The sequence below is a fragment of the Natator depressus genome, chromosome 9, assembly GCF_965152275.1.
Source record: "Natator depressus isolate rNatDep1 chromosome 9, rNatDep2.hap1, whole genome shotgun sequence".
In the NCBI taxonomy this organism is placed as follows: Eukaryota; Metazoa; Chordata; order Testudines; family Cheloniidae; genus Natator; species Natator depressus.
Genome location: NC_134242.1, coordinates 57,977,662 through 58,000,843, shown reverse-complemented (window position 1 = coordinate 58,000,843; position 23,182 = coordinate 57,977,662). Strand labels below are relative to the sequence as shown.

The following is a 23,182-nucleotide window of genomic DNA, read 5'->3' as shown; positions in this document are numbered from 1 at the left end:
ACCAAGGCCTCACTGGGGAAGATGGCTGGGGTGAGGATACCAGGCTGCCTGACAGGGGAGACCAGCACAGGAGTTCAGAGTTCCTTTGCCTTTTGATTTCTAGGCTTTCCCAGGTGTGCCCAGCTGGTGTCCCCACCTCGCTGTGTTCCCAGGCTTGCCTCTAGCTTTCCTGGAAGGGTTAGTTTTTCCCTCTGTCTCCAGCTCTGCCTGCTGGTAGCTGAGAACCACATCTCCATGTGCCCCAGCAAAGCGGGCGTTTGAGCTGGCTCCAGCAGGATTTGGATTTGTGCACAAGCTGGGGGTTGAAGGGCATTAGTGCCAGACGCCCACTGACAGGGCCCTTCCAGAAGCCCAGCCAGAGCACACGGCAGGGTGTTGTATGTTATGCTGAGTGGTCAGTGTGTTGCCCTGAAATAGACCTGCTCTCTGCCTTGTCCAGTCAGGGATTTCCTAAGGCTGGTCCTAGCCCTGGTGATCTCAGCCCCGACCCTCAGGGTTTCCCTGCCCCTAGCGTTCATTTTGAACTTACCCCTCATTCCAAGAGCAGCCAGATGTGGACATGCCTGTTCCCAAGGCAGCTGGCAGGGCAGTTCCAGAGGAAACAAGCCAGTTAGTTTAGCAGCTTTACCAGGCGAGCAGGGAACGGAGCAGAAGGGCCCAGAGGGATACTGTCACCAGTCTGTGCTGAGATGAGGGTCTGGCAATAGCTAGAATCTGGGATTGAGGCAGGGCCAGGGACTGTCCACCTTCAGTCCTTGGGAATGTGACATGCTGCGCAGAGCTGCTGCGCTGCTAAGAACTGCGTGTCTAGCCCTCCGTGGAAGGATTTTCCATGGGGTATCATAGGGATCATCCTCATGCCAAGCTCTCCTCTGTAGATTGTAAAGCACTTTACACAGGAGGTCAGTGTCATCGTTCCCATTTTACAGATGGGGAAACTGAGGCCTATGGAGGGGCCAAGGGTCAGCCAGCTGAGCCAGGAATAGGATCCTGGTCTCCTGAGTCCACGTCTAGTGCTCTGCCCTCTAGACCACGCTGTCTCCAACACAAGTGTCATGTCCAGGGGAGAGGCAGCAGCAGAGCTGTTGTTCGGTGCCAGGCTCCCTGAGGCCTGTGGCAAGGCTGGCAGACTCCCCTGGCCTTGCCCTGCCTGCTGCGAGCAAGGCTCTCGCAGGGCTGCTTGAAGCTGAGGTGCTGGGGCTCACCCAGTTAGGTGGGTTAGGGGCTGTGATCAGTGGGATTGCTGGGGAGCTGAGCCCAGGGTCTTTCACTCCCACCCTTCTGGCCTAGCCAGAGGTGGATTAGGGGTTTGTGGGGCCCTGAGCCAGAGCAAGTGGGGGCCCCTCCCCACCCCTTTCGCCTGCGGTCCCCCTGCCTTGGGGGATTTGAGGACCACCGGGCAGGCAGGGGCACCCATTTTTTCCAGGGGCTCCCCAGTTGTCTGGGGCCCCTGGGCATGGGCCCCATTTGTCCAGTGGCTAATTCACCACTGGGCCTAGCCCATGGAGACGTCAAGCGAGGGGTGGGCTGGAGAGTGAGGCCATGCTGCTGGGGATAGCGTGCTCTGTGTCTGTCCCTCTGGGGGGGACTGACAGTTACCACCAGCTGGGGCAGCTCCCATGGGTCGTGCTGCTGCCGGATGCCCTGGGCCCAGCCCTATGATCAGCGTGGGGGGAGGGGAGGCAGAGGAAGGACTGTTCAGTGTGGGGTCTAGGACTCTGGAAATCCCAGCTCAGCTCCCTTCCTCATCCATGCCATGAGGAGAATAGTCCCCCTCACCCCCACCCCAGGGGCATGAGACGGCCATTCCATTGCAGATGGGGGGGCCCAGACACTACGGGTGGAGTCGGATAGGTACCTTAGTGAGAGGCCAGCACTCTGGGCGCTGGCTGCATGGGGCTGGGAGCTGCCCCAAGGCTGGGCTTGTCATGGCAGTGGGGATTTGGCCCATAGAGAAGCTGCCCGAGGGGTTTCTCTCTGACTCCTGGCTCCTGTGGCTGCCTGGTGCGTCAGCGCTAGCTATCCTCAGGCCAGGCAGGAAGCAGGCTGGGATTGAATGGGTTTCGGGGGCATCTGCCCCCAAATGTTTTCCCCAGCGAGCTGGCGCACTACGAGATCGGCTTCCAGAGGGAGGGTCCCTTCCGGCCCTGCTTGGAGAGCTCCAAGCAGACGTGGCCCCCGTGCTACCGGGCCGCATCCTCTCTCGACCTCTCTTGGGATTGCGAGCGGCGCGCACCAGAGAGCCCAAGCGAGCTGCTCCACCGCCCGCTCCGGGGCAGGGCCTTCTCCGAGAGCCACCTCAACATGGAGCCGCCCAGCGCCCAGGGCCAGGAGAGGAGAGACGCCCCATTGGCCAAGCTAGACGAGACCTGCCCGATGACTCCGTGTCCAGCCAGAAAGAAAGGGCCGCCCCCTCCACGGCCCCCACCCCCAAACTGGGAGAAGTACAGAACTCGCCGGGCTTCCCACCAGCACCTGTACCCACTGGAGCCTGCTGGGCCCGGCTCAGCCTTGCTGGCGGTGCCCCTGGAACAGCCTCACCACCAGGGCGGTGGCAGCATGGAGACAGCAAGACAGCGTTCCCAGAGCCTTCCTCTGGACAAGCTCCCTGGGGACTCGGCCAAGCCCATGGCCGTCTCACAGCCTCGAATGCCTGGCACCCTTCCACAGGAATCCCTGGACACCGGACACCTGCCAGAGCAGGGGAGCAGCCACTATTACTGCCATGTCTCGCCTCGGGAGCCACTGGCACTGGACATGGGCACCAGGGACGCTCCCAGGCAAGTAAACTGGGTCCCCTCATGCTGATGGAGGGGCCCACGGCCTGTCACTGCCCCCTCACCCCCGAGGGGCCTCACTTAATTCAATACCATGATCTGTTCCCTCTCGAGGCTGCTGCTGGACACTGCCCCCGATCCCAAGTGTTGTAATGGGCTCCTGGCGTGCATCCTGTTCTGAGCCTATGTCAGGGGGACTGCACCTGCCCCACTCTCTGCTGAGGAGAAACCTCATCCTCACTGGGAGTCGCTGGCTATGGGGCTGTGCCAAGGGCTGGAGTGCTTTGGTGGGCATCAGCCACGTGTAAGGCAGGCTGCTGAGCTGTCAAGGCCTTGGACCATCCACCACCCCTGCGCTAAAGCAAGTGAGAGGCTGATGGCCCTCGGAGCCGTCTCAGGCCCTTCTGTGCCATCACTCCGTGCAGCTCAGGGGCTGAGCTCAGCACCAGCAGCCCACTTCCCTCTGGCAGAGGAGCCAGGCTGGCATCCATGCCCTGCTTGGCAGCAGATTGGTTAACCAGGACGGGCTTGTCCCTGGGATCCTGATTCCCGCAGCGCCAGAGGCATGTGGGGACTGAGGAATGGCCCCCCCCCCCCTTACCCGCCCCCATTCAGCTCTCATGTGTCTTACCATGGGGGTTGGGGGTTCCCTTTCCCATGAGCGCTGTCTCTCTGGGGCGGCTTTGGGCTGGCTGTTTGTCCTGCCGATTCCCTGGCCCCTGGTCCATCATGGCTCACAAGAGCCTGGAGCAAAGGGCTGTTGGCCCAGGCTGTTCATGTCCAGGGGTAGGGAGGGTGGTGGGTGGGTGGATCCCCTGCTGGGCCCAGCCTGATGGCAGGGGCACCTGGAAAGGCCAGAGAAGAAGGGCCGTGCCCCGGGCTGTGTTTTCCTCTGCTTGTTTGGTACTTCAGCAGTAGTGAGTGTGGCCCTCCATACCTCTGTGGGAGGGATCCTTGGGAGCATCTCAGCCCCCCACTGAAGGGGCGGATGTTGGATCTTTAGCTCTGAGATCCCTTCTCCCAAGTGTGTGTTGGATGTCTGAGTCCAAGGGGCTCTTTAACCAAAAATCCCAGCAAGGCATGTCAAGCTAAATGTCCCATCTGCCTGGTTCCTGTGGCCCTGGATGCTGGCGGGGGAGGGTGGGACCTGACTGGGATGGGCTGAGCTCGCAGGGAGAAATGCTCCCCTCTGCCTCCCCCGACATTGACTGAACCCTCTGAAAGCCAGGCCTGGTGCAATTGCCTTTGTGCCCCGCTCCCCAAATGTGCTGTTTTCCAGCACACACTCTTGTCAAACTTGTGGCAAAGCCCCTGTGCCAAGGCTGTTCCCAGAGTCCAGCCAGTCCAGAGTCACCCCCTGAGGCAGGGGGGTTCCAGCTCCCCAGAGGGTGTCCCCCAGTACCCCAAGGGCTGGAAGCTCTGGGCCCTGCTACGCTACTTAGGCTCCCTACTAACACCTTTCCTCTGGGATTGTGCCTACAGGCCAGACGGGCCCTCAGAGGAGGTGGTGAAGGAGACGCCGCGGTGGGATATGGGCAGGTCTGTAAAGGACGAGCAATACCAAGTGATCAGCTGGGGCCAGGAGCGCCCGCGGCCTAGCCCCCCCTGCCTGGGTGAGTGGTACTTCCCTGTGAATTCCCGTGGCATGGGCCCATGTAGCAGTTGTGGTCGCTCACTCCCTGCCTCCTCCTGTAGCCCCCGAGGAGGTGGAGTCGGCCCAGGAGAGTGCAGAGGTGGAGAGCTGCCGGCTGGGCAGGCAGCCGCCCTGCCGCATGACCTCAGAGGAGCTGATGCGAGACGTGGCGGGCAGGGATCGCTCCCTGGCAGGTGTGCTGAGCCCAGCCTCTGGCATGGTGACAGCTGCCGAGGTCATGGGAGAACTCTTCTCGGCAGGGGACCGCCGCTCGTGGAAGGACCATTACCAGCAGGACTGGCGGCTGGAGAAGCAGAGTGAGGCTGAGGCTCAGGAAAGGTAGGAGACATCTTGGCTATTCCTGGCGGGGCTGGATGTTGATGTGTAAGTAGCTCGTGGGTGCTAGTGCAATCACTGGGGCATTAGGGGGTGTCACATGTTCTGTGCACGTTTCTTCAGCGTGGCTGCAGAGCCCCGAGCAATCACAGCATGTTCCCTCCTGCTGGGCTTTGTCCTTCAGTTGCCCATTTCCCTGTGTCCCCAGCCAAGCAGCCCCTGTGGTTGCTGAACATTGCAGTGTCACCTCTGCACTGTCGCAGTGGCGGGTCGTTCCATGTGGCCTTGGGGACGGGCCGCCCCAGTGCGCCCATACTGGGGTGCCAATCATAGACTATCAGGGTTGGAAGGGACCTCAGGAGGTCATCTAGTCCAACGCCCTGCTCAAAGCAGGACCAATCCCCAACTAAATGGCATGGGGACACTGCAGGGATCCCCCCGCGCTCTAAATGGGGGGGGGGGTGAATTTCACACCCGCTCCCAGGGCTCAGGCAGCCAGCAGGTGCTGGGCTGGACCCTGCAGGGGCAGAGACAGGGACGGGCATGGGACCTGGGCATAGGCAGCCAGCAGCGCTTTGCTGCTGCTCTGACGCAGGAGGCAGAACAGTGAGAAAGTGCTGACACCGACCTGCACCATGTGGCACCAAAAGAGGCCACTGGGGGTCTGGCCAAGTCCAGCTCCTGCTCTCCTGAGGCTGCTTAGCAAACCCATGGGCTGTCACAGGCATCTCAGCCCCCAATGTCTAACCCCTCCTCCCCATCTGGCAAAGTGCAGCTCCTGTCCCCAAGCTGGAGCTGAGGGATTGGGGGATCTGGTGGCCTGAGATTGTATGCTTAGGGTTCAAAGAGCCTAGTGGAGTTAGGAGCCATTAGGATTCAGGTGCAGATTCCCCCATGTCCCTGCCAGTAACATCCTCATTCTGCAACTGGGAGCTCAGCTTCCCTCCACTCTGTACTGTGTCCGACCCCGTGTGCCATATGTGTACAGGGAGGAGTTCCAGCCCATCTCCCCTTCCCTGGGGGGCACCGTCAGCCCCACCTCCTACTCAGCCTATTACAACACCTCGGCGGGCAAGGCTGAGCTGCTCAACAAGATGAAGGAGTTGCCGGAGGTAGCGGAGGGGACCTCAGAGGAGGAGGTGGATCACGAGCTAGCGCAGAAGAAGGTAAAGTGGGGCGGAGGTTATGTGGATTGTGCACTGTCTCTAGGACCTGATATTGCCAGGAATAGAACCCAGGAGTCCTGACTCCCAGCCCCTCCTGCTCTAACGAACAGCCCCCACATCCCTCCCAGAGCCGGGGATAGAACCCAGGAGTCCTGACTCCTGGGCTCCCCTGCTCCACCTCTCATGAACATGGCACCTGACATGACCCCTGGGTTTTAATCGCCTCTCCCGCCCCCTGCCCCACATTTCTCTCCCTCCGCAGGCACAGCTCATCGAGAGCATCAGCAGGAAGCTGGCGGTGCTGCAGGAGGCGCAGCGGGGCCTCCAGGAGGACATCAACGCCAACACAGCGCTGGGGGAGGAAGTGGAGTGCCAGGTGAAGGGCGTCTGCAAACCCAATGAGTTTGAGAAGTTCCGCCTCTTCATCGGAGACCTGGACAAGGTGGTGAATCTGCTGCTGTCGCTCTCGGGGCGCCTGGCCCGGGTGGAGAATGCCCTCAACAGCCTGGACCATGAGGCCACCGAGGATGAGAAGGTATGTGGGGAGGATGCTCTGGGGAGGGGCACAATCCTCTGTATTGGCATGCACATGCCAGCTCGTCCACGTCACCGCATTAGCCTGGGCACCAGGACAGTGGGTCACAAGTAGCAACAAAGGTCTGATCCTGCTGGAGCCCCAGGAATCTGTCCTCCTCCATCCCCTTAGCTGACATAAATGCCCTACTCCAGAGGTGCCTGCAACAATGCACAGCAACGTTCTATAGGCAGAAGTGGGGCAGAATCCTGTGTTCAGCTGACCCACAGGATGAATTTCTGGGGCAGATTGTGGTTAACCAGGTTAAAGTGTGGCTGGGACACCAGGGCTATGGGTCAAGATTTAGTAGTGCCTTGACCCCAGTGCTGCATTAGCAAAGCACAGGTCAGACAGGTGCTCTTCCTCTGTTCAGGAGAGGCTGTGAGTCAGGAATGAGGGGCATTGGCAGAGCTTGTGGGGGGTGGAAATCCAGGGCTGGGGTTGCAGGGGGCTGTGGGTTGAAACTGAGATTCTGGCAGTGCATGAAGGGGAAGCTTCCCCAGATTTCTGTGCTGTCTCCCCTGACATCTAGTTTCCTCCAATATTTTTAAATTAATTATGTGGCCTGGGTACTGCCCTGTTGTATTGCGCGGGGGAGTGTCTCACCTGGGCACTACTCTGTTATGTGTGCGTGTGGGGGCGGGGGAGGGTGTCTCACCTTGGCACTGCCGTGTGTGTGGGGGGGAGGGGAAGATCTCACCTGGGCACTGCTCTGTTGTGTGTGTGGGGGAGGGAAGGGGGGCGGGGAGGTGTATGTCTCACCTGGGCACTGCTCTGGTGTGTGTGGGGGGGGGCGGGGGGGAGGAGGGTGTGTGTCTCACCCAGGCACTGCTCTGGTTGGGGGGTGTCTGACCCCCCAAGTCTCTGGCGGGTCTGCCGTGTGCATTCACTGCTCCCTGCTCTGCCCCCCCAACAGCTGGCGCTGCTGGAGAAGAAGCGGCAGCTGACGGAGCAGTTGGAGGATGCCAAGGAGCTGAAGGAGCATGTGGACCGGCGAGAGAGGGCCGTGTTTGGCACCATCTCGCGCTCCCTGCCAGCCGAGCAGCTCCAGGACTACCAGCACTTTGTCAAGATGAAGTCAGCCCTCATCATCGAGCAGCGGGAGCTGGAGGAGAAGATCAAGCTGGGGGAGGAGCAGCTCAGGTGTCTCAGGGAGAGTCTCCTGCTTGGGCCCAGAGATTATTAGTGCCAGCGCTGCACTCCTGGTGGCCATGTGGCCACGGTCTCTTCCACAGTCATGTGGCCTAGAGCTGACAGCCACGGCCTTCTCATGGGCTGCTGCTGGAGGACCCTGGAGCAGAGAGGGGTGTGTGGGAGTGTCCCGCCACCTCCCACAGCCTCCCAGCTGGTGACCCAGGTGAATGGTGCCAGCACGCGTCGTTCTCCTCCCTCCCGACCAATGCACCAATTCAGTGGGAGCCTATGTGCCATCCAGCCGGCAAGATCCAGCAGGGCGCTGGCACAAATAGGGCGTTCAGCACTTCCCAGGGTGCCACGGCCTGAAGCCCCAAAGAGGGGGAGGGTGCACTAGTCATCTCCTCCAGCACCGACCTGCCACGGGCCGGGTCACCAAAGCCAAGCAAACAGCGCTCCGGGTGGGAGGGGCTCTGCTGGAGAGCAGGCCGGGATTTCTGGAGCTGTGAACTGGAAGCCGAAGAAAACTGGACTCTTCAACATGCCAAAGGGGATGTTGCTTTCGCTTCCCCAGCCCTTGCCAAGGTTTGCAGCAGGATCTACATCTCGCCGGGAGAGCCCTGCGACTAGCCCCTGCTGCTGCCTGCCCAAAGATCCCCTCATGTGGTGCCTGTGGGGGTACCAGCAGGGTGGGGCAGAGGGCATTGCTGCCCCACTGCCATGACCCCAGTTGGCACGACCAAAGAGGGTCTCATACCAGTGCCTGGTCGCGTGTGTGTGTGTGTGTGTGTGTGTGTGTGTGTGTGAGAGAGAGAGAGAGACCCCTGCGAATGTTATTTATTTTTGTATTTTAAATTGCTTTTTTTCCTATGGAGGGGCCTTGTGGGAAGGGGGAGAGGCATGCGGGAATGGGGAGGGGGCAGAGCCAGGGACCTTAGCTCTGGGGAGAGCCTGTCCCCAACGCTACCTTCCTGCCCAGTCCTGGCTTTGGGCCCATGCGCTAGGACTGCGCATTCCACCCAAAGCAGGGCCTGGAACCAGCAGCCCCCAAGGGCCAGGGAATGGTATGAGCCTCTGGCTGGCTGCCAAGCTGCCTGGCTGTTCCTCAGCCCTCGCTGTTTTGGGTATGAGGGGGTCAGGGGGGCTCTGAACATCCCTCACTTCCCACCAGGTTCAGGATGTTCTTAACCAAAACCTCCCCCTCCTGCAGCCAAGGCCAGCTCCTTCATCAGCTCCACACCAGGAGTGGGCACTACCCCCCCAGTGCGGGCCCCTCGCCTGGGGTTTAGCTGGGGAGGCACTGCTCCCTCAGCGCAGGCCCCTCGCCTGGGGTACAGCTGAGAGTCACTGTCCCCCTGGGCGGGCCCCTTGCCTACCATTTGTTCTGAGTCCATTCCAGGAGGGTCCAAGAACCTAGGCCAGGATCACCTGGTTTCAGACTCACACTCAGATTCTGCTGCAGTTGCGGCTCATTCCTAGCTGTTGCCGTGTGGGGCAGTGGCTGGGGCATGGGAATGGATTTAGGACTCCTGGGTTCTCTTCCCATCTCACCTACTGATTGCGTGTGACTATATGTAGTTCCCTGTCTGTGCCTCCCTCCCGTCTGCTGTACAATGGGGTGATGCCACCTGGGCATCTTGGCAAGGAGCTGGGAGTTCTGTGTAGAACCCCCATATCCCAGACTGTCCTGTCTTTGAGAAGCTCAGACACCTAGTGCCAAGTGGTCACCTGCCCTGGCTTTCAGTCCCAGCGTCCACCTCTCCCTGGGGCATGTGGGGTCCAGATACTCGTCCGTTTGTCCATGGGGCAGCTTTAGGCGCCTTTGGCCAGCAGCTCTGGTGGCTTTGGTGTGTGATGGGAGGGTCCAGGCCCTGCTGTCACACATGCTTACACTAGGGCACTGACTCTCCTTCGCCGCCCTCAGCAGCCGCTGTCCCATTTGCACCTGCCCTGCTCCTGTTTCCATGGCGGAAGCCTCCCCGTGCCCTTGCACAGCGCAAGTTGGTGCAGGTGTGGCAGTGCACCTGCCCTGCCCATCCCATCCCCTTGCTTTACCCCCCCAGCTCTGGACCCTATGCCACCACCATGCCTAGCCAGGGGGCATCTGCTCCCCATGTCCTATTGCAGAAGTGGAGTGGAGTTCCATGCCCTAGTGGAATGGGTTCTGGAGTGCGCCCCCCTCTGGGGTGTGTGATTGCTGATGCAATGGGCTGCTGCAGGCGTCCCAGTTGGGTACCCCCTTGTCTTGCTGGTTGCCAGTCTCCGTAGGAGCTGCTCTGGCTCTCCAGGGTACCTTATAAACGCATTATACCACATGAGCAAGCAGCTCAGGGATGAGAGACAGCAGAAGAAAGCACTAATCCAGGAACCAAACCCTCTTTCTGCCCTCTCTCTGACTGGGCATTTAGCGTGGCCCAAGCAGCCAGATCCCAGTCTGTCCCGGGTGCAAACCCCATGCCATTGTTCTGGGATTTACCTCCCTGAGAGCTGCACCTGGACTGTAGCTATAGAGACATGGTAGCATCCTATCGTTCTGTAGAAAGAGGTTCAGGCTGGGATTTCCTGGCATTAAGGACTTGAGCTGGTCTGTTCCTCCTGGTCCCCCCCACTCCACCACTTCTGGCTGTAAAGGGTTAATCATTTCTTCCCCTAATACACATGGCTTCTAAGTAACCAAAGGAATTTGCTGGGGATCTGCCACAAATTCTCAGCCCCCGACATCCTCTTCCTCTCCATTGTGTTTGGAACAATAGTCTAAACCCACTAGGCACTTAACTCTCTCAGTGCTGTGCTGGGCATGGCCCACGCCTGGGCTCAGAGCCCCTGCCCTGCTATCTGTGATCTCAGTAACACCAGCCTGCCTAGTCTATTACTACAGAGAGGAGGCTGGTGCTACCTCCCAGCTGGCTCCTGACAGGACGGGCAGAGCCCCTGGGAACTCTCTCTTTCTGGCAGGTCAGAGGGACTGTCCCTCCCCTGGGAGCTGAGTAGGAACCTGACCAGTGGGCTGCCTCTCCCACTAGCAGCCCTTGGGGAGATCCCTGCTGTAGCTCTGCAGCTGGGTGTGGGGGGCACATTCCCAGAACACCAGGGATGCCAGCCCTGCTGCAAATGCTAGTGTGGGGGTGGAGTTGGATGGAGCATAGGAGGAGCTCTCTGGAGACAGGAGCGTGACAGCACTTGTTACCATGGGCAGGAGCTGTGCCAGGCAGAGCCCATGCAGGGGGCACAGCTCTCCATTCACCATGGGTCAGAGAAAAGTGCAAGGGTCTGGCCACAGTTCTGGGCTGCTGCTGGTCTGAGGTCATGGAGCTAAACTGGGAGACAGCCTGGCCCTGCCCTTACTCTGATCCTAGAGTGTTTCCAGTGCCCTGCCTCCCTGCCCGATGCATTTCCAGCCTCTCCCTGGCGTTGTGCCATCCAGAGAGGTTGGGATAGGTTGATGCAGGTTGTATGCCCAATGGGACTGTACAGATCAGGGCTCTGTACTACTGGAGAGGTACTGAGCCCTCATTGCATTAGGGGTTGCGGGTGCTCTGTGCCCAATGGGGATCAGGCCCCATGTCAGAGCAGGGCTGGCCTTCTAGTGCATTTCCCTTCCCACTCAGCTGCAGGGCATGCAGTGGGCAGCTAGCTGTAGCCAGACACCCTGGCACGTGCCATTCCCCATGTGATCATGCACCCAGTGAGATACCTCAGCCAGGAGTGGGCCAGGGACAGGCATAAAAACAGACATAAATTGAAAATAACCTAACCCTTTGGTGATATAAAAATAGCACTTAAAAAGGGATGGGTCATTTGCTTATGACTCATCTGGGTCATGCTCTTTTTAAGGGGAAGTTTTTGAGCTAGTGATTGTGGGAATAGCTAAGACACTAAACTCTTCTAGTGCTCCTTAACGCTAACTGAAACTATGCTAAACTTTTGATGAGTGTTTCTCCACCCAGGAAGAGATTGTAGCAAGGACTGGATGTTTTCAGTGTGCTCATGGCAGTAAGAGCCAACCCTGCAGAAGTCTCTCTCGCATCCAGTACTAAAACCTTGAAAAGAAATTCGACATAAGCTTTTTGCTGAATTTGCACGTGATCTTTTCCAATCAAGCCTTGGAACCTGAATAAAACTGGCTGTAGCCAAAGAGGAAATAGCTGCTTTAGAAAAATAAACAACTGATTTCCAAATAATTCAGGTTGAGTAATTACAATGTTATGTGAAAATGCAGCAAAGGGAGATCAGGATTTCAGTGCAGGGTATCCTGTTCCCTCCAGGAGCTGATTAGAGCCATGGGATGAGAAAAAACTCCTGAAATAATACAGGAATATTGAACTGGAAATCCTCATTGTTTCCATGCTGGGCCCTGGATTTCTGACGTGAATCAAATTCCTGGAATCCTTTCTGAGGAATTAGCAGATGCGATGTTACAGCCCCTTTTAATGAGTCTCCTCCCCCAGAGTGTTTAGAAATGGAACTGGGAAGTGGCACCACTTAACAATTATCTCCAACACCCCTTACGTGCAATGACGAAGCCTCCTTAACACTACACAGATTTAAAAGTTCTGCTGTACTTTTCACCCTCTAGGCTGTTGGATCCATCGCACTACACTCATCTAAGACAGTGGAACTAGCCTGGTCAAGATCACACACTGTCCGTTTCACTTCCTGATTTTCATGCACTTACCCAAGGCTGCCGTGATTTGAGTTTCTAACGCTACAGGGAAGGTTAAATCCACCCAAAGCCTTTGGAGCCTGAAAATGAATCATTTATATGCCCAGAGCCCAAGACGCACCCACATGTACAAGCTAGCAAATGTGATTGTTTATTGCATGATGTGAAACCACATAGGCCCCAGCCAGGCCTTCTGGTTAAATCTGCGTCATGCTAATTGTTTCACCTCATCCCGCTACAGCCTGTCCTTTCCCCGTGTGGCGTATATGAGACGGGCTCTTGTCCTAGGTCTCCTGCCTTGCCCTGAAGGCCCAGGAAAAGTCAGGCCATGGGGTGCTATGTCCCACAACGCAATTCCCATGCCATAGACTTGAGCCGCTGGAGGTGTAGCTCAAAGTGCCATGCCGCTGGCCTATGGCTTTCCTATGGGTGTTGGGAAGAGTTGCGGTCGGTTATCAGCCAACAGGCATACGGGTTCCTTTGCTGACAGCCTGGGGCAGCTGTGTTCAGTGGGTGTAGTGGCTGGGCTGCTGGTTGGTTTCTGATCCTGGCCAGTGGCTTGACAGCCCCAGGCTCCAGTCCCTGCAGTGCACATGCAGGCCCCGGGGCTTGGAAAGGGCTCTCCACTGGCTTTCAAATGGCACTTTTGCTACTTCCTGCTGCACCCCAGGCCCTGGCCACAGCCCCATGGCTAGCTCCCCCCCCCCCACCCCCATGTGCAGTTGTGTTCAGCACAGGAGCCTGTCAGGGAAAGGCCTTCAGATACCCCTAACTAAAAGCCCTGGTGGGCGGGGAGCCTTATTTCAATTGCCCACTAGAAAGCCACACGCAGGGGCTCACCCCCATGGCTACTGCTCTGTGCTGCGATGCGGGAGCCCCTGGCCAGCAGGGTAGGGTGACCAGATGTCCTGATTGTATAAGGACAGTCCTGATATTTGGGGCTTTTTTTTATATGGGCTCCTATTACCCCCCACCCCCGTCTCAATTTTTCACACTTGCTATCTGGTCACCTACAGTAGGGACTAAGAGTGCTGTCCAAGTGGGGAGGGAAAGTGGATCTGCAGAGCCCCTGCTGGCCAGTGGGCAGCCTACAGGCTTTAGCAGGCGGGGGGTGCGGGGGGGGTGGTGGGAAAGGTGCTAAGGAAGGCCAGGAAGCCCTCCCTGTGGCAGTGAGACAGGAGGGAAGGAACCTTCTCAGTGTTTGGAATCACAAATGTGGGTGTTGAGCAGCCTGGAGCCCCCGCTGGTCATGTGCTGCCTGGTCTCCCTGGGTGTAACCCTGACTGCCAGGTGCTAGCATCAGCTGTGCTGTTATAGTCCTGAAGCCTCTTGCCTGACGTGCAAGGCCCAGCCCAGGGATGTGCCAATTGTGTATGATGGGGTTTGTGCTAATGTTGTATATTTTGTGTACCATTGTGCTTTGTACACACTAAAGGCACAGTGGGCTCTGTACAGCGTCCCAGAGCAGTGTTTTTTACAATGTTGTATGTATTTTCTAAGCTGTTGATTACTGAACTTGTTAGTGTCCCCTAGCTCTCTGGCCGCGGGTATGTATCCCCGCCTGGGGAGCACAGGGAGGCGAGGGACACGCTGCATTAAACAGTGCTAAGGACAATGAGCCAATGGGTGTCGTGTGATCGTTCATGCCGCTGCTGAGATGTGACAGCAAGAAGATTGAGGCCACTCTCTACCGGGAGCCGTTTGCTGGTGTAGCTCTGCTGGTGCCCTAGCATGCCTAGCGGGACCCAGCTTAGCCTGGCCAAGCTGCCTGCTCGCTGGCATTGCTTATGGCAGCCACACGAAGGGTAAAAGCACAGCTGGGGCTGAACTAGGGCCTTTGCTGGCAGCACTGTGGCACTTGGCTCACACCTCTGAGCAGCTCAGCCATGCTGCCAGACATACCTGGGCTTCAAAATGACCTGGGAGCCTAATGTGCTGAGCTGCTGTTGGCTCCTCAGGCCTGGGCACGTTTCTGAGCCCCCTCATGCAACCCTGCAGCTGGCCCAAAGGGTGGCTACTCACTGGTGGCCCACAGGAGCCAGCAGCTCATGTGAAATGAGTGTGACAACCTCTGTCTTGGGGACACTGGGCTTGTCAGCTGGGGATCAGGCAGGGAGGGAGATGGAACAGACTGTCCAGCAGGTTACACTGGCTCCCTCTTCAGTGGGGCCTGCTACTCCCTCAGCTAGCGGGCTCTGCATTGCAAAGAAGAGCCCCTGGTGCCTGCCTGTGCAAGGAGCTGGGGGCGGGGGATCGCTGCATGGAAGTGATTGCTGCGGCTGCTATGTGGGCCAGTTGTGACCTGGATCTGTGTGGGGAGAGCTAGGAATTTTCACCTTTATTTCTAGTCTCAATTTGTCTGGCTTCAGCATCCAGCTGGTGGCTCTTGTTCTGCCTTTGCCTGAGAGAGATGAAAGAGCTGAAGCAGTAGCACTGGCCCCTGGGGGGATGGTGGGAGCAGGACTCTGCTGGCTCGCATGGCCACAGAACTTTTAGCTCAAGTCCCCAGGCAGAATCTTTACTCTCCAAAGCATCATGCCCATCTGTGGCACAACACCAGTCCTGACACAGCCTGGCCATGCGCAAGGCACAAGGAACCCAAATGCATTCTGATCCCAGGGTGCTTGTATAAAGGCCCCCTTTTTCCTTGTCGAGGGGCTGGGCTTGCTCTGGGGTCTGTGCAAGATGCCTCCCCCAAAGCCCGAGTAGCTGTGCACAGCATAGCCACATTGGTCGCTGGAAGTATAACCCACACACCTCCTGGGTGTGGTGTTCTGTCCCAGGTAGCGGCACTGAGACCACTTAAAGAGAGAGAAATTGAGTCTGCTCTACAGCCTTTGCTAACTGCTAGTTGGCTTTTCGCTCAGGGGGTAGAGGCTCATGCACTAAGCTCCAGAGGCCCCAGATTCGATCCTGCCCACCGATAACTGGGGTCTGTCGGTGTTACAAAAGCACTGGCCACCCAGTGGCAGATTAACCTGTTCTATAGCATCAAAGCAGCTGCTACACTGAGTGGGCACGAGGTGCATCCTACTCCTGTCAAATCTGCTCTTGGAGACAGCAGCTCAGTCACAGCGACAGGTCTGCTTTGGCAGTGACTAAAGCCCATGTTGCAGCCACTAGATGGCACGCTCGGCCTGAGGCTGGGCCCCGCTAGCAACCTGAGCAGTGGCCCTTTTCTCTCTGCTACCCAAAGTCTGGCCTTGCCAAGTCTGTTTGACTGCTGGGTGTCCAGCCAGTCAGGCGCTGCCCCCGCGGGCCCTTCCCTTGGAAGCTTTGCTTGGAGCTGAGATCTGTGCGTGAGGATAGTCTCACCCCTTCTCCCTCTGCATGGGGCAGCCAGCCCTGCTCCTTTCTCTGCTCTAAGTTACCCAGAATTAAACAGCCCAGCCTGGCTGTGGCACAAGCCGGAGAGATGGTGGCTGTGTGACCATGTTGTCACAGATCAGGGCAATTGCACCTGTATTCCCCCTGCTAGGCCTGTGAGGGCACCCACACCGGTCTTGCGACTTCCCTGCAGCTGCCTCTCTTGGGCATAGGGTTGCCAACTTTCCAATTTCTTAAAACTGGAGACTACAGCCCCCCTCCCCTGTTCGCTTGCTCCCCCCTCTTCCCCCGGGACTCACCTGCCACCTACAGAGCTGGGGTGGGAGCTGAAGCAGCGCCTGCCCATGAGATGCAGGTAGGAGTCAGCCCGGGCTGAGAAGGGGCTGGCACAGGTTGATGGCCCAGCAGCGCTCCCAGTCCCCACAACCTGGGCCAGGCTGGCAGCAGCATTTGCAGGCAACAATCGTGGGGGACGGGGGTGTTATCAGTCTGTTTGTCTGTCTGGACAAGCCAGGCTGGGCTGGGGGAAATGTCCTTCCCTCCCCACGCTGTGTGTGTGAGCTGGAGGCCAGGCTCGCAATGAGCCGCATACCCTGAGCCTTAAGGGCGCTGCTCCCCTATCCTCCCAGGCCGGGCTGAGCCCCCATCCAAGTGGCACTGGTGCAGCAAAGTTTCCTCTGCCCCGGGGAGAAGCGGCCTCCCCACATGGGATCCCCAGCTCAGGTTGCAGCTCGGTGCTGATCATGTGTGTCTCAGAGCCCCTGGAGTGGCTTCCCATGATGATGGGATGTTTCTGCAGCAGGCAGGGAGGGGCAGAGCTGGGGAACAGAGAGGAGCATGGAAAATAGGACAGGATCCAAACACAATCCCACAGCGTGGATTGGCACCCACCTGGCTCACAGCCATGCTGCCCCCACTCTCTGCAAGAGCCCCATTGCGGTCACACACGCTGTGGAGGGCGCTGCCTGGCCCCCCATTCTGGTGTCCCTGCAGGCAGTAACTGGACTTTTGGTGTACAAGTCCCCTTTTGACTGGACTTTCTGGTCAAAAACTGGACATATGGCAACCGTACTCGGGCTGCAACCCGCATCTCTCTCTCTCCTGAGTGGGGGTTTTCCAAGCTGCACAGCTCCCTGCCAACCCCGTGAATTCCCCAGCAAAGGCAGGCTGCCTAAGCCGCCTGTGTTATGTGTCTCTTCTGAGACAGTCAACAGTGCATTGCCCCAGGTAAGCTACCACCCCGCTCTTGCTAAGCAAGGACAGTTATTGGTAAGGTACAAAGCATCCCAGAGAACCCCACACACATGCTAAGAACCTTACCAGAGCTCATCCCCCCAGCTCCACTGGGGCTGTCATGCCTTGCAACCCTTCCCTAAGGATTGGGGACCCACTGGCCAGAGGGGCCTGTCCATTTGCTGGATCTGAATGAAGGCACCAAGGCAGTTTGAACTCAGGCTATTTACCCAGAAGTCCTTTCTTTGGCTGTCAGGCTCTGGAGAATCCCATGTGACCCAGCAGGTGTGATCCTGGCCAGGTGCTGGTACCTCCGTGGTTACAGCCTGAGTGGATGTGCCTAATCCCCTCTCACTGTTCCTAATTCCTGCAGGATTGTGGGCCCTCTCCCCCATGGCAGACAGACCCTGGCCGCAATGATACAGAAACTTCTTTCAGTGAGGTTTGGCCAGGCTATTACAGGCAGTTCCCAGCTCTGTCACACATCATAAACAACACTATAGTTTTGCATGCACAGGGGGCAGAGCTAAAGACACTAGATGTGCTGCATTTTGCCTGTTGCAGCTCCCTCTAACGCAGGGGCATGTTCCATTTGAAACGTCCCTTGTGCCGTGGCTGGCTTGGCATTTGCAGCCGGTGCAGAGAACAGTGATCAGGTCCCATGCAGCTGTACTAAGCCAGCCATCACTCCCCAGGGCAGCCAGGGGCACAAGATGTCCATCCCGGTGAGGCTTAGGCTCCCATGATGATACTCTTGGCATCAAACAGTGGTCTTCCTCTTGCTTCTCAGCCACCACCCCCAGTGCAGGGACATTCAAAATGGGTTGGTAACGGGCACATCCAATGCTGGTGCTTTGTGCAGTGCCATGAGCCAGCAACCTGCCCTCCCCCTGGGCTGTGTAAACCTTACCCCACAGACCTGCCCACATGGGTCAGGGGAGAAATGTCTACAATGTGAGCATAGTTTGCATCCTCCCTGTGGGACACCTGCAATGCGAGCAACACCCTGCACACCCTGGGGCTGCCTCCTTCAGTGGGCAGATGCTGCAGCAGCTCCCCCTGCTGGTGGCTGCTTCTGCCCTGGGCGCCTCCCCCAGCACTGTGCTTCCTGACTGCCTGAACTGCCAGCCTCTGTCCCTCAGATGCTGCCCTGCTCCCGCAAAGCCCCAGCTCAGCCCCCAAGCTGCAGGATGCGGCCATTCTCCACAGCCAAAGCTCAACTCTGCCACCCAGTGGCCTGGCCAGGTATAGCTAGGCTGTGCCCAGGGTAGCACTTCCCAGTGCTTGGGGTTGCATTCGATGTGCCAAGTTAGCATCCTTGTCCCTCTCTGATGCCTAGCAGCTCTCCAGGTAGCATTCTGCTCTCTCTACCCCCACTTTCCTGCCTCCAAAGGGCCAGGCAATAAAGATGCATGAACTCCCATGTCTACACTACACCCAGGAGAGGGAGCAGGGATCATGCCTTGCTCTACACAGGGTTAGATGGTACAAACTGAGGCCAATGGAGCAGTGCTGATTGACAACAGCTGGGGAGCTTGTCCCAGTGATCCAATGGAGCGATGTTGATTTATAGCAGCGGGGGCACTGGCCCATAGTCCTGCCCAATGACTTCTCTTTCCAGCCAGGGCACCCCGGGCTCCCTGCAGGCTGTAGCTCAGCAGGGAAGTCAGTGAGCTGGAGGCCAAGTGTAACTGTAACCTGCCCCCCAGGGCAGTCCCATGGTATGCTCCTGGCCCAGCTCCCAGGGACAGACTCATGGCACTTTCAGAGGGAGAGAGATTGGACTCTGAAACCAGGTGCCCTAGAAATGCTCATGTGCGGCTGCCTCATCCAGGTGCCCATAGAATCTGCCAGCTGCCACTCAGCGCAGTGTGGCACGTCTTGGTGCAGATGGGCAGGTGCCAGCAGCGATGCAGGCACAAACTGGAATGGGGCCTCTGGCAGCAACACACAAATCCCCAGCGGCTCTTGAGCCTGGCTAAAGGGGCCACTTGTGGGCATTTCTGGGGGTGGGCTCCTTTCCCCCCAGAATGCACCAGAGCATGGACACATTCTCCCAGAATTCCCCCCGAGCATGGCTGTTTGCAGCAGTGCTGGTGTATCCCACGGGCAGCAAGTGTTACTTGAGCCCCTCATTTCAGTCTCCAGCATTGGCCCACAGCTAGGATTCAAATTGCTGTAGGGGCTGGACACTTGGGATGGCTTCCTCTGCCCAAGTATGTAAGCCAGCCACAGTCAGTGTGTGATGGGTCCCTCATCGGCCTGACCCACAGAGTCTGCGTGACAGTGCCCATGGGGGTGTTCTGCGGGTGGAGGCCCTACCGCATGCCGGCTGGCAGTGAGAGCAGCTTGATCACTGTGTGGCTGTAGTGTAGGCAGATCCAGAGCATGAATTTCACCCTTGGGCAGGGTCCCACTTATGCCCTGAGGGCTCATGCTGACCCTCTGCATGGGGTTAATTTCACACACAAGCCAGATGCTTCGCACCACTTGGGCTCTCCCAGCCACTGGGTGGCGGTGTTGAGCCTTGGGAAAGAGAAAGGCCTTGCCAGGTATTTCCAGGTCGTTGTGAGCTTGAGTGAGTTTTTACTGAAAGCAAGTGTGATATTAGTAAATGCGCTGTGAGGAGGGTGTGAGACAGGGCTGGGGCCACGCAAGGGAGCTACACAGACCATCAGCAGGGCGGTGAACTGACAGGGGAAGGCAAAAGATAGGAACACCTGGAAGACAGACAGAGGTGGGGGAGGCAGTGAAAATACAGCCCTTCTTAACACCAGCCCCATAGCATGTCCCTCCCTTTCCTCCCACCAGCTCAAAGTGCTTTACAAAGGAGGTTACGTAGCATAACCTCCATTTCACAGATAGGGAAACTGAGGCACAAACCAACAAGCTGACTTGCCCAAAGTCACTCAGCAGGCCAGTAGCATAGCTAGGAATAGACCCCAGCTAGGAGGGCATCACAGCTAGGAGCAGATCCCAGCCCCATGCCTCCTGAGTAGATGCCCGCTCCACAGTGCTGGCCCACTGTCATGTAGAACACAAGATGGGCTGTCTCACTCGATGCGAGCCCAAGCGAGACCAGTGAGACTCAGCTGTGCCCTAGCTGTGAGGCCGTAGAGCTGGGCCAGAGGCCCATGCCATGCTGAACAAAGAGCCCCTGCCTCCACTCCAGAATAAGTGGCCGTGTAAAGGCTGAGGTCAGTGGCCGGATTCACGGCAGCGCCCTGCTGGGCCATGAGCGTGCTGTAGAGCCGAGCTGAGACAAGGCACCAATCTCAATGAGGGAGGCCCACAAGCCAGCAAGGAGGTATCCAGCATCTGCCTGTCTGTGCTGGGGGTGGGGATGGGACCCGAGGAGCTGCCTGACAACCTGACAGGTGCTGTAGGGCGCCTGGCCATGCCCTGCTCCCAGCACAGCTCCATGCCGCGTGGCTCCTCTGTGACTCAGCACTGCCATGCACCTCACATGGTCCATTAAAGAGGAGTGCTGGGGCTGGAAGCACTGGGGACTCCACTAGCGAGCACTGTCCCCGAGCCGCAACCTCACTGCAGCGCTGGAAGCATGCAGGGCTGTACACCCTGTGGGGGTGGAGTTTGTTTGTGGGTGGGGCTACAAATAGCTTAGCATGCTGTTGCTCAGTATGATGGTTGTGCCTAGAGGTCCCCACTGAGCTCAGGGCATCATTGTGCTAGATGCTGTACAGACCCGTGGTGGAATGAGAGATACATAGAGTGTGGTCTAGTGGCTAATGCATTGGGCTGGGACACTGCCCAATGCCTCCATGGCCATCTAAGACCAGCGTGGGTTGCCATGGAGAATCAGTTGGCACTGGCAGCTGGCTACAGCTAGCCCCTGCTCCTGGCATTCAAGGCTGCCTGAGGGGGCAGCATCTCTGGCCCCGCCCATGTTGGCTGCGGTACCAATGAGGTGCCAGAGGCACTCAGCACCCCTGGCTAAACGGCCCAGCTAGCTGGGAACCATGGATCCAGTGGGAGGGGCAGACCCAGTGCCCAGTGGGGCTCAGAGCCACTGACCCAGATGGAGGAGTCACTGCCCAAGTGGGCTAGCAGGGCTGATGTGGAGGAGCCGTTACCTATTGGTGGGGCTGGGTGTGATTGCTGTTGCGGGCAGGGGCAGCCCTGATCAGGCCTCAGATGTGGCTGTGGGGCTGACATGGCTCAGTGCTGGATGGGGTCTTTGCCCTGCAGTGGGGCTGGGGGAGGAGCTGGCTCTGTCTCTCTTGGCCATGCCCTGGCAGATCTCCTAGCTGGGCACTGCTGCAGCCAGTGGGATAGGATTCAACATGCTGCTTCCCACTCCCACCACATGGGGGCGAGCTTGGGGCACTACGATTGTACCCTGCACAGGCTCTGTGTGGTGCTCTGTCCCCCATCTAGTGGTGGCTGGGCCACACACAGGTTGCTGAGCATTCCTGGCCTGCACAGCAGGCTTTAGCTCAGAGGCTGATGGTGTCAGATCTGGTGATCGCAGGTTTGATCCCTGCTGCCGGTGACCCTCCCAGGGTTGCAGCGTTACACAGCCATCTCAGCAGTGGTGCAGACCCCCTAGAAGCAGGGGCTGGACAAAGCCATGGCTCTCCAGGGCACAGGGCAGGCCTTATGGAGGGCCAGCATCTGCCTTCCACTCCCAGTGCACAGCCCAGCCCATGCCAGCAGTGCGGGGTGCCAAGGCTCACTCTTCCCAGCTTTCTGCCCATCAGCCATGCCAGCTGCAAGGCAGGGCTGCCCCCAAGTCATGCTGCTCCCCCACTTGTACCCTGCTGGCTGGGCAAGCTGCCTGGAGGAGCTCTGGGAAGAGAGGTGCTGCTGGCCTCTCACTTAGCAGAGTGTGGGAGCAGAAGGGGCTAATAGGGGACACAGGGAGGGTGGGGAAAGGCCCTGCCCCTTAAAGGGCACCTGCCTTGGCTCCTGTGGGCGCAGTGCTGCTCTCCTGCTGCACCACATGTAGCGCCTGTGTGGAGCTGGCCATGAGGAGAAGCCACTAGGGTGGTTGGGAGCAAACAGTTCTCCTGCTCTGGCTCTTGAAGCCACTGCCTTCTCTGTGACATCACCATTGTTGCCATGGCAACCAGTGGTGATGTCACACAGCAAGGGACTGGATTTGGGAGGCAGGAAAGCAGGTGTAGTCCTCAGCTGTTCTATTTGACAGGTGGGGAAACTGAGGCACAGGACAGTGGCTCACCCAATATTCCCCTGGGAGGCAGTGGCAGTGCTGTGGCTAGATTCTGGACCACCCCCCAGCCCTGCACTGGAGCCTCCTCTCCTTGTTCCTTCCCGCAGGGGAGTCAGGCAGATGCGGGCTATCGGGAACTTTGCAAAGTCCCAGATTTTCCATGCCAGGGGCAACTGGATCCCTGCCGTCACGGGGGAGGGTTCACAGGTTATGAATTTGCCAGCAACATTCACAGCCTTGCCACCTCTGTGAATAGTAACTGATCCCACTCACACTCCCAGGCCTGAGGCACAGGCTGTGGGTACACCGATATATTAAGACTCTGAGCGATTTGATGGTTAAAAATACATTTGTGGAGGTTTAACTAGGGAATGTTGCCATAAATCTCAATCAAGAGACTTTTAACAACCAGCACAGGTCTCCCCTACTCCCCTGTCCCCTTGCTGAAGGGCAACCTCAGTTTAGCCACAGATCTGTTAGGTCCTGAGCCTGCCCCATTGAAACCAGCTTCCACAATGGGAGCTAGATTGTGCCACGAGAACACTAGCAGTGCCAGAGCAAGCATCCTAGCACAGCTCCCACCAATGCCTCATCCCTGCCCTGGAGGGAGCCCCCCTGTACTCATAGGAAGGGCGCTAATTCAGTGACCCATTCAGTCCTCCTCAGTTTCCCTGCTGAGACAGAAAAAAAGGGGGGCAAGCGTGATGGTGTCTTCAGTGCTTCAAAAGGCCAATTTTACAAAGCTGAAAACAACGATCAGCTGGGAGGACGTATTTATACAGAAAAATGCAAATTATAATGAGAGACTATTTAAGAATATTTTAATTAAGTGACCCAAAAGCCACACTCTCAGAATCAAGAAGAAAGGCTAAAAACAATCAAGTTGGTTTAGAAAGAAAATGGAAACAGCTGTAACTACCCCTCTCCACTTCATCCACCTCCCTGATATGTAACAAATAGTAAAAGGGGAAGTTGATGAAAATGAATATAAATTGGAAGTTCAGTGTTGTAGAAAATTGATAAGGGAAGCAAAAGGACACAAGGAAAACTCTATGGCCAACAGACTTAAGGACAATAAGAAGGAGTTTTTAAAGTATATTAGAAACAAAGGAAGTCCTAGCAATGGTACTGGTCCATTGCTAGAT

General features: G+C 57.6%; 1 protein-coding gene across 2 annotated transcripts in view; it reads left to right on the top strand.

The window, feature by feature from the left end:
• The window catches only part of SHROOM4 (shroom family member 4), a 55,515-nt gene extending 47,076 nt beyond the window's left edge, over positions 1-8,439 (top strand). For both annotated transcript variants that reach the window (XM_074964314.1, XM_074964315.1), the window contains 6 exons: positions 2,097-2,780; positions 4,260-4,390; positions 4,473-4,749; positions 5,735-5,912; positions 6,175-6,447; positions 7,403-8,439. In XM_074964314.1, coding sequence (XP_074820415.1) covers positions 2,097-2,780; positions 4,260-4,390; positions 4,473-4,749; positions 5,735-5,912; positions 6,175-6,447; positions 7,403-7,672 — 1,813 coding nt within the window. In that variant the 3' untranslated portion in view covers positions 7,673-8,439. The remainder of the gene's footprint in view (positions 1-2,096; positions 2,781-4,259; positions 4,391-4,472; positions 4,750-5,734; positions 5,913-6,174; positions 6,448-7,402) is intronic.
• The last annotated feature ends 14,743 nt before the right edge of the window (positions 8,440-23,182 follow it).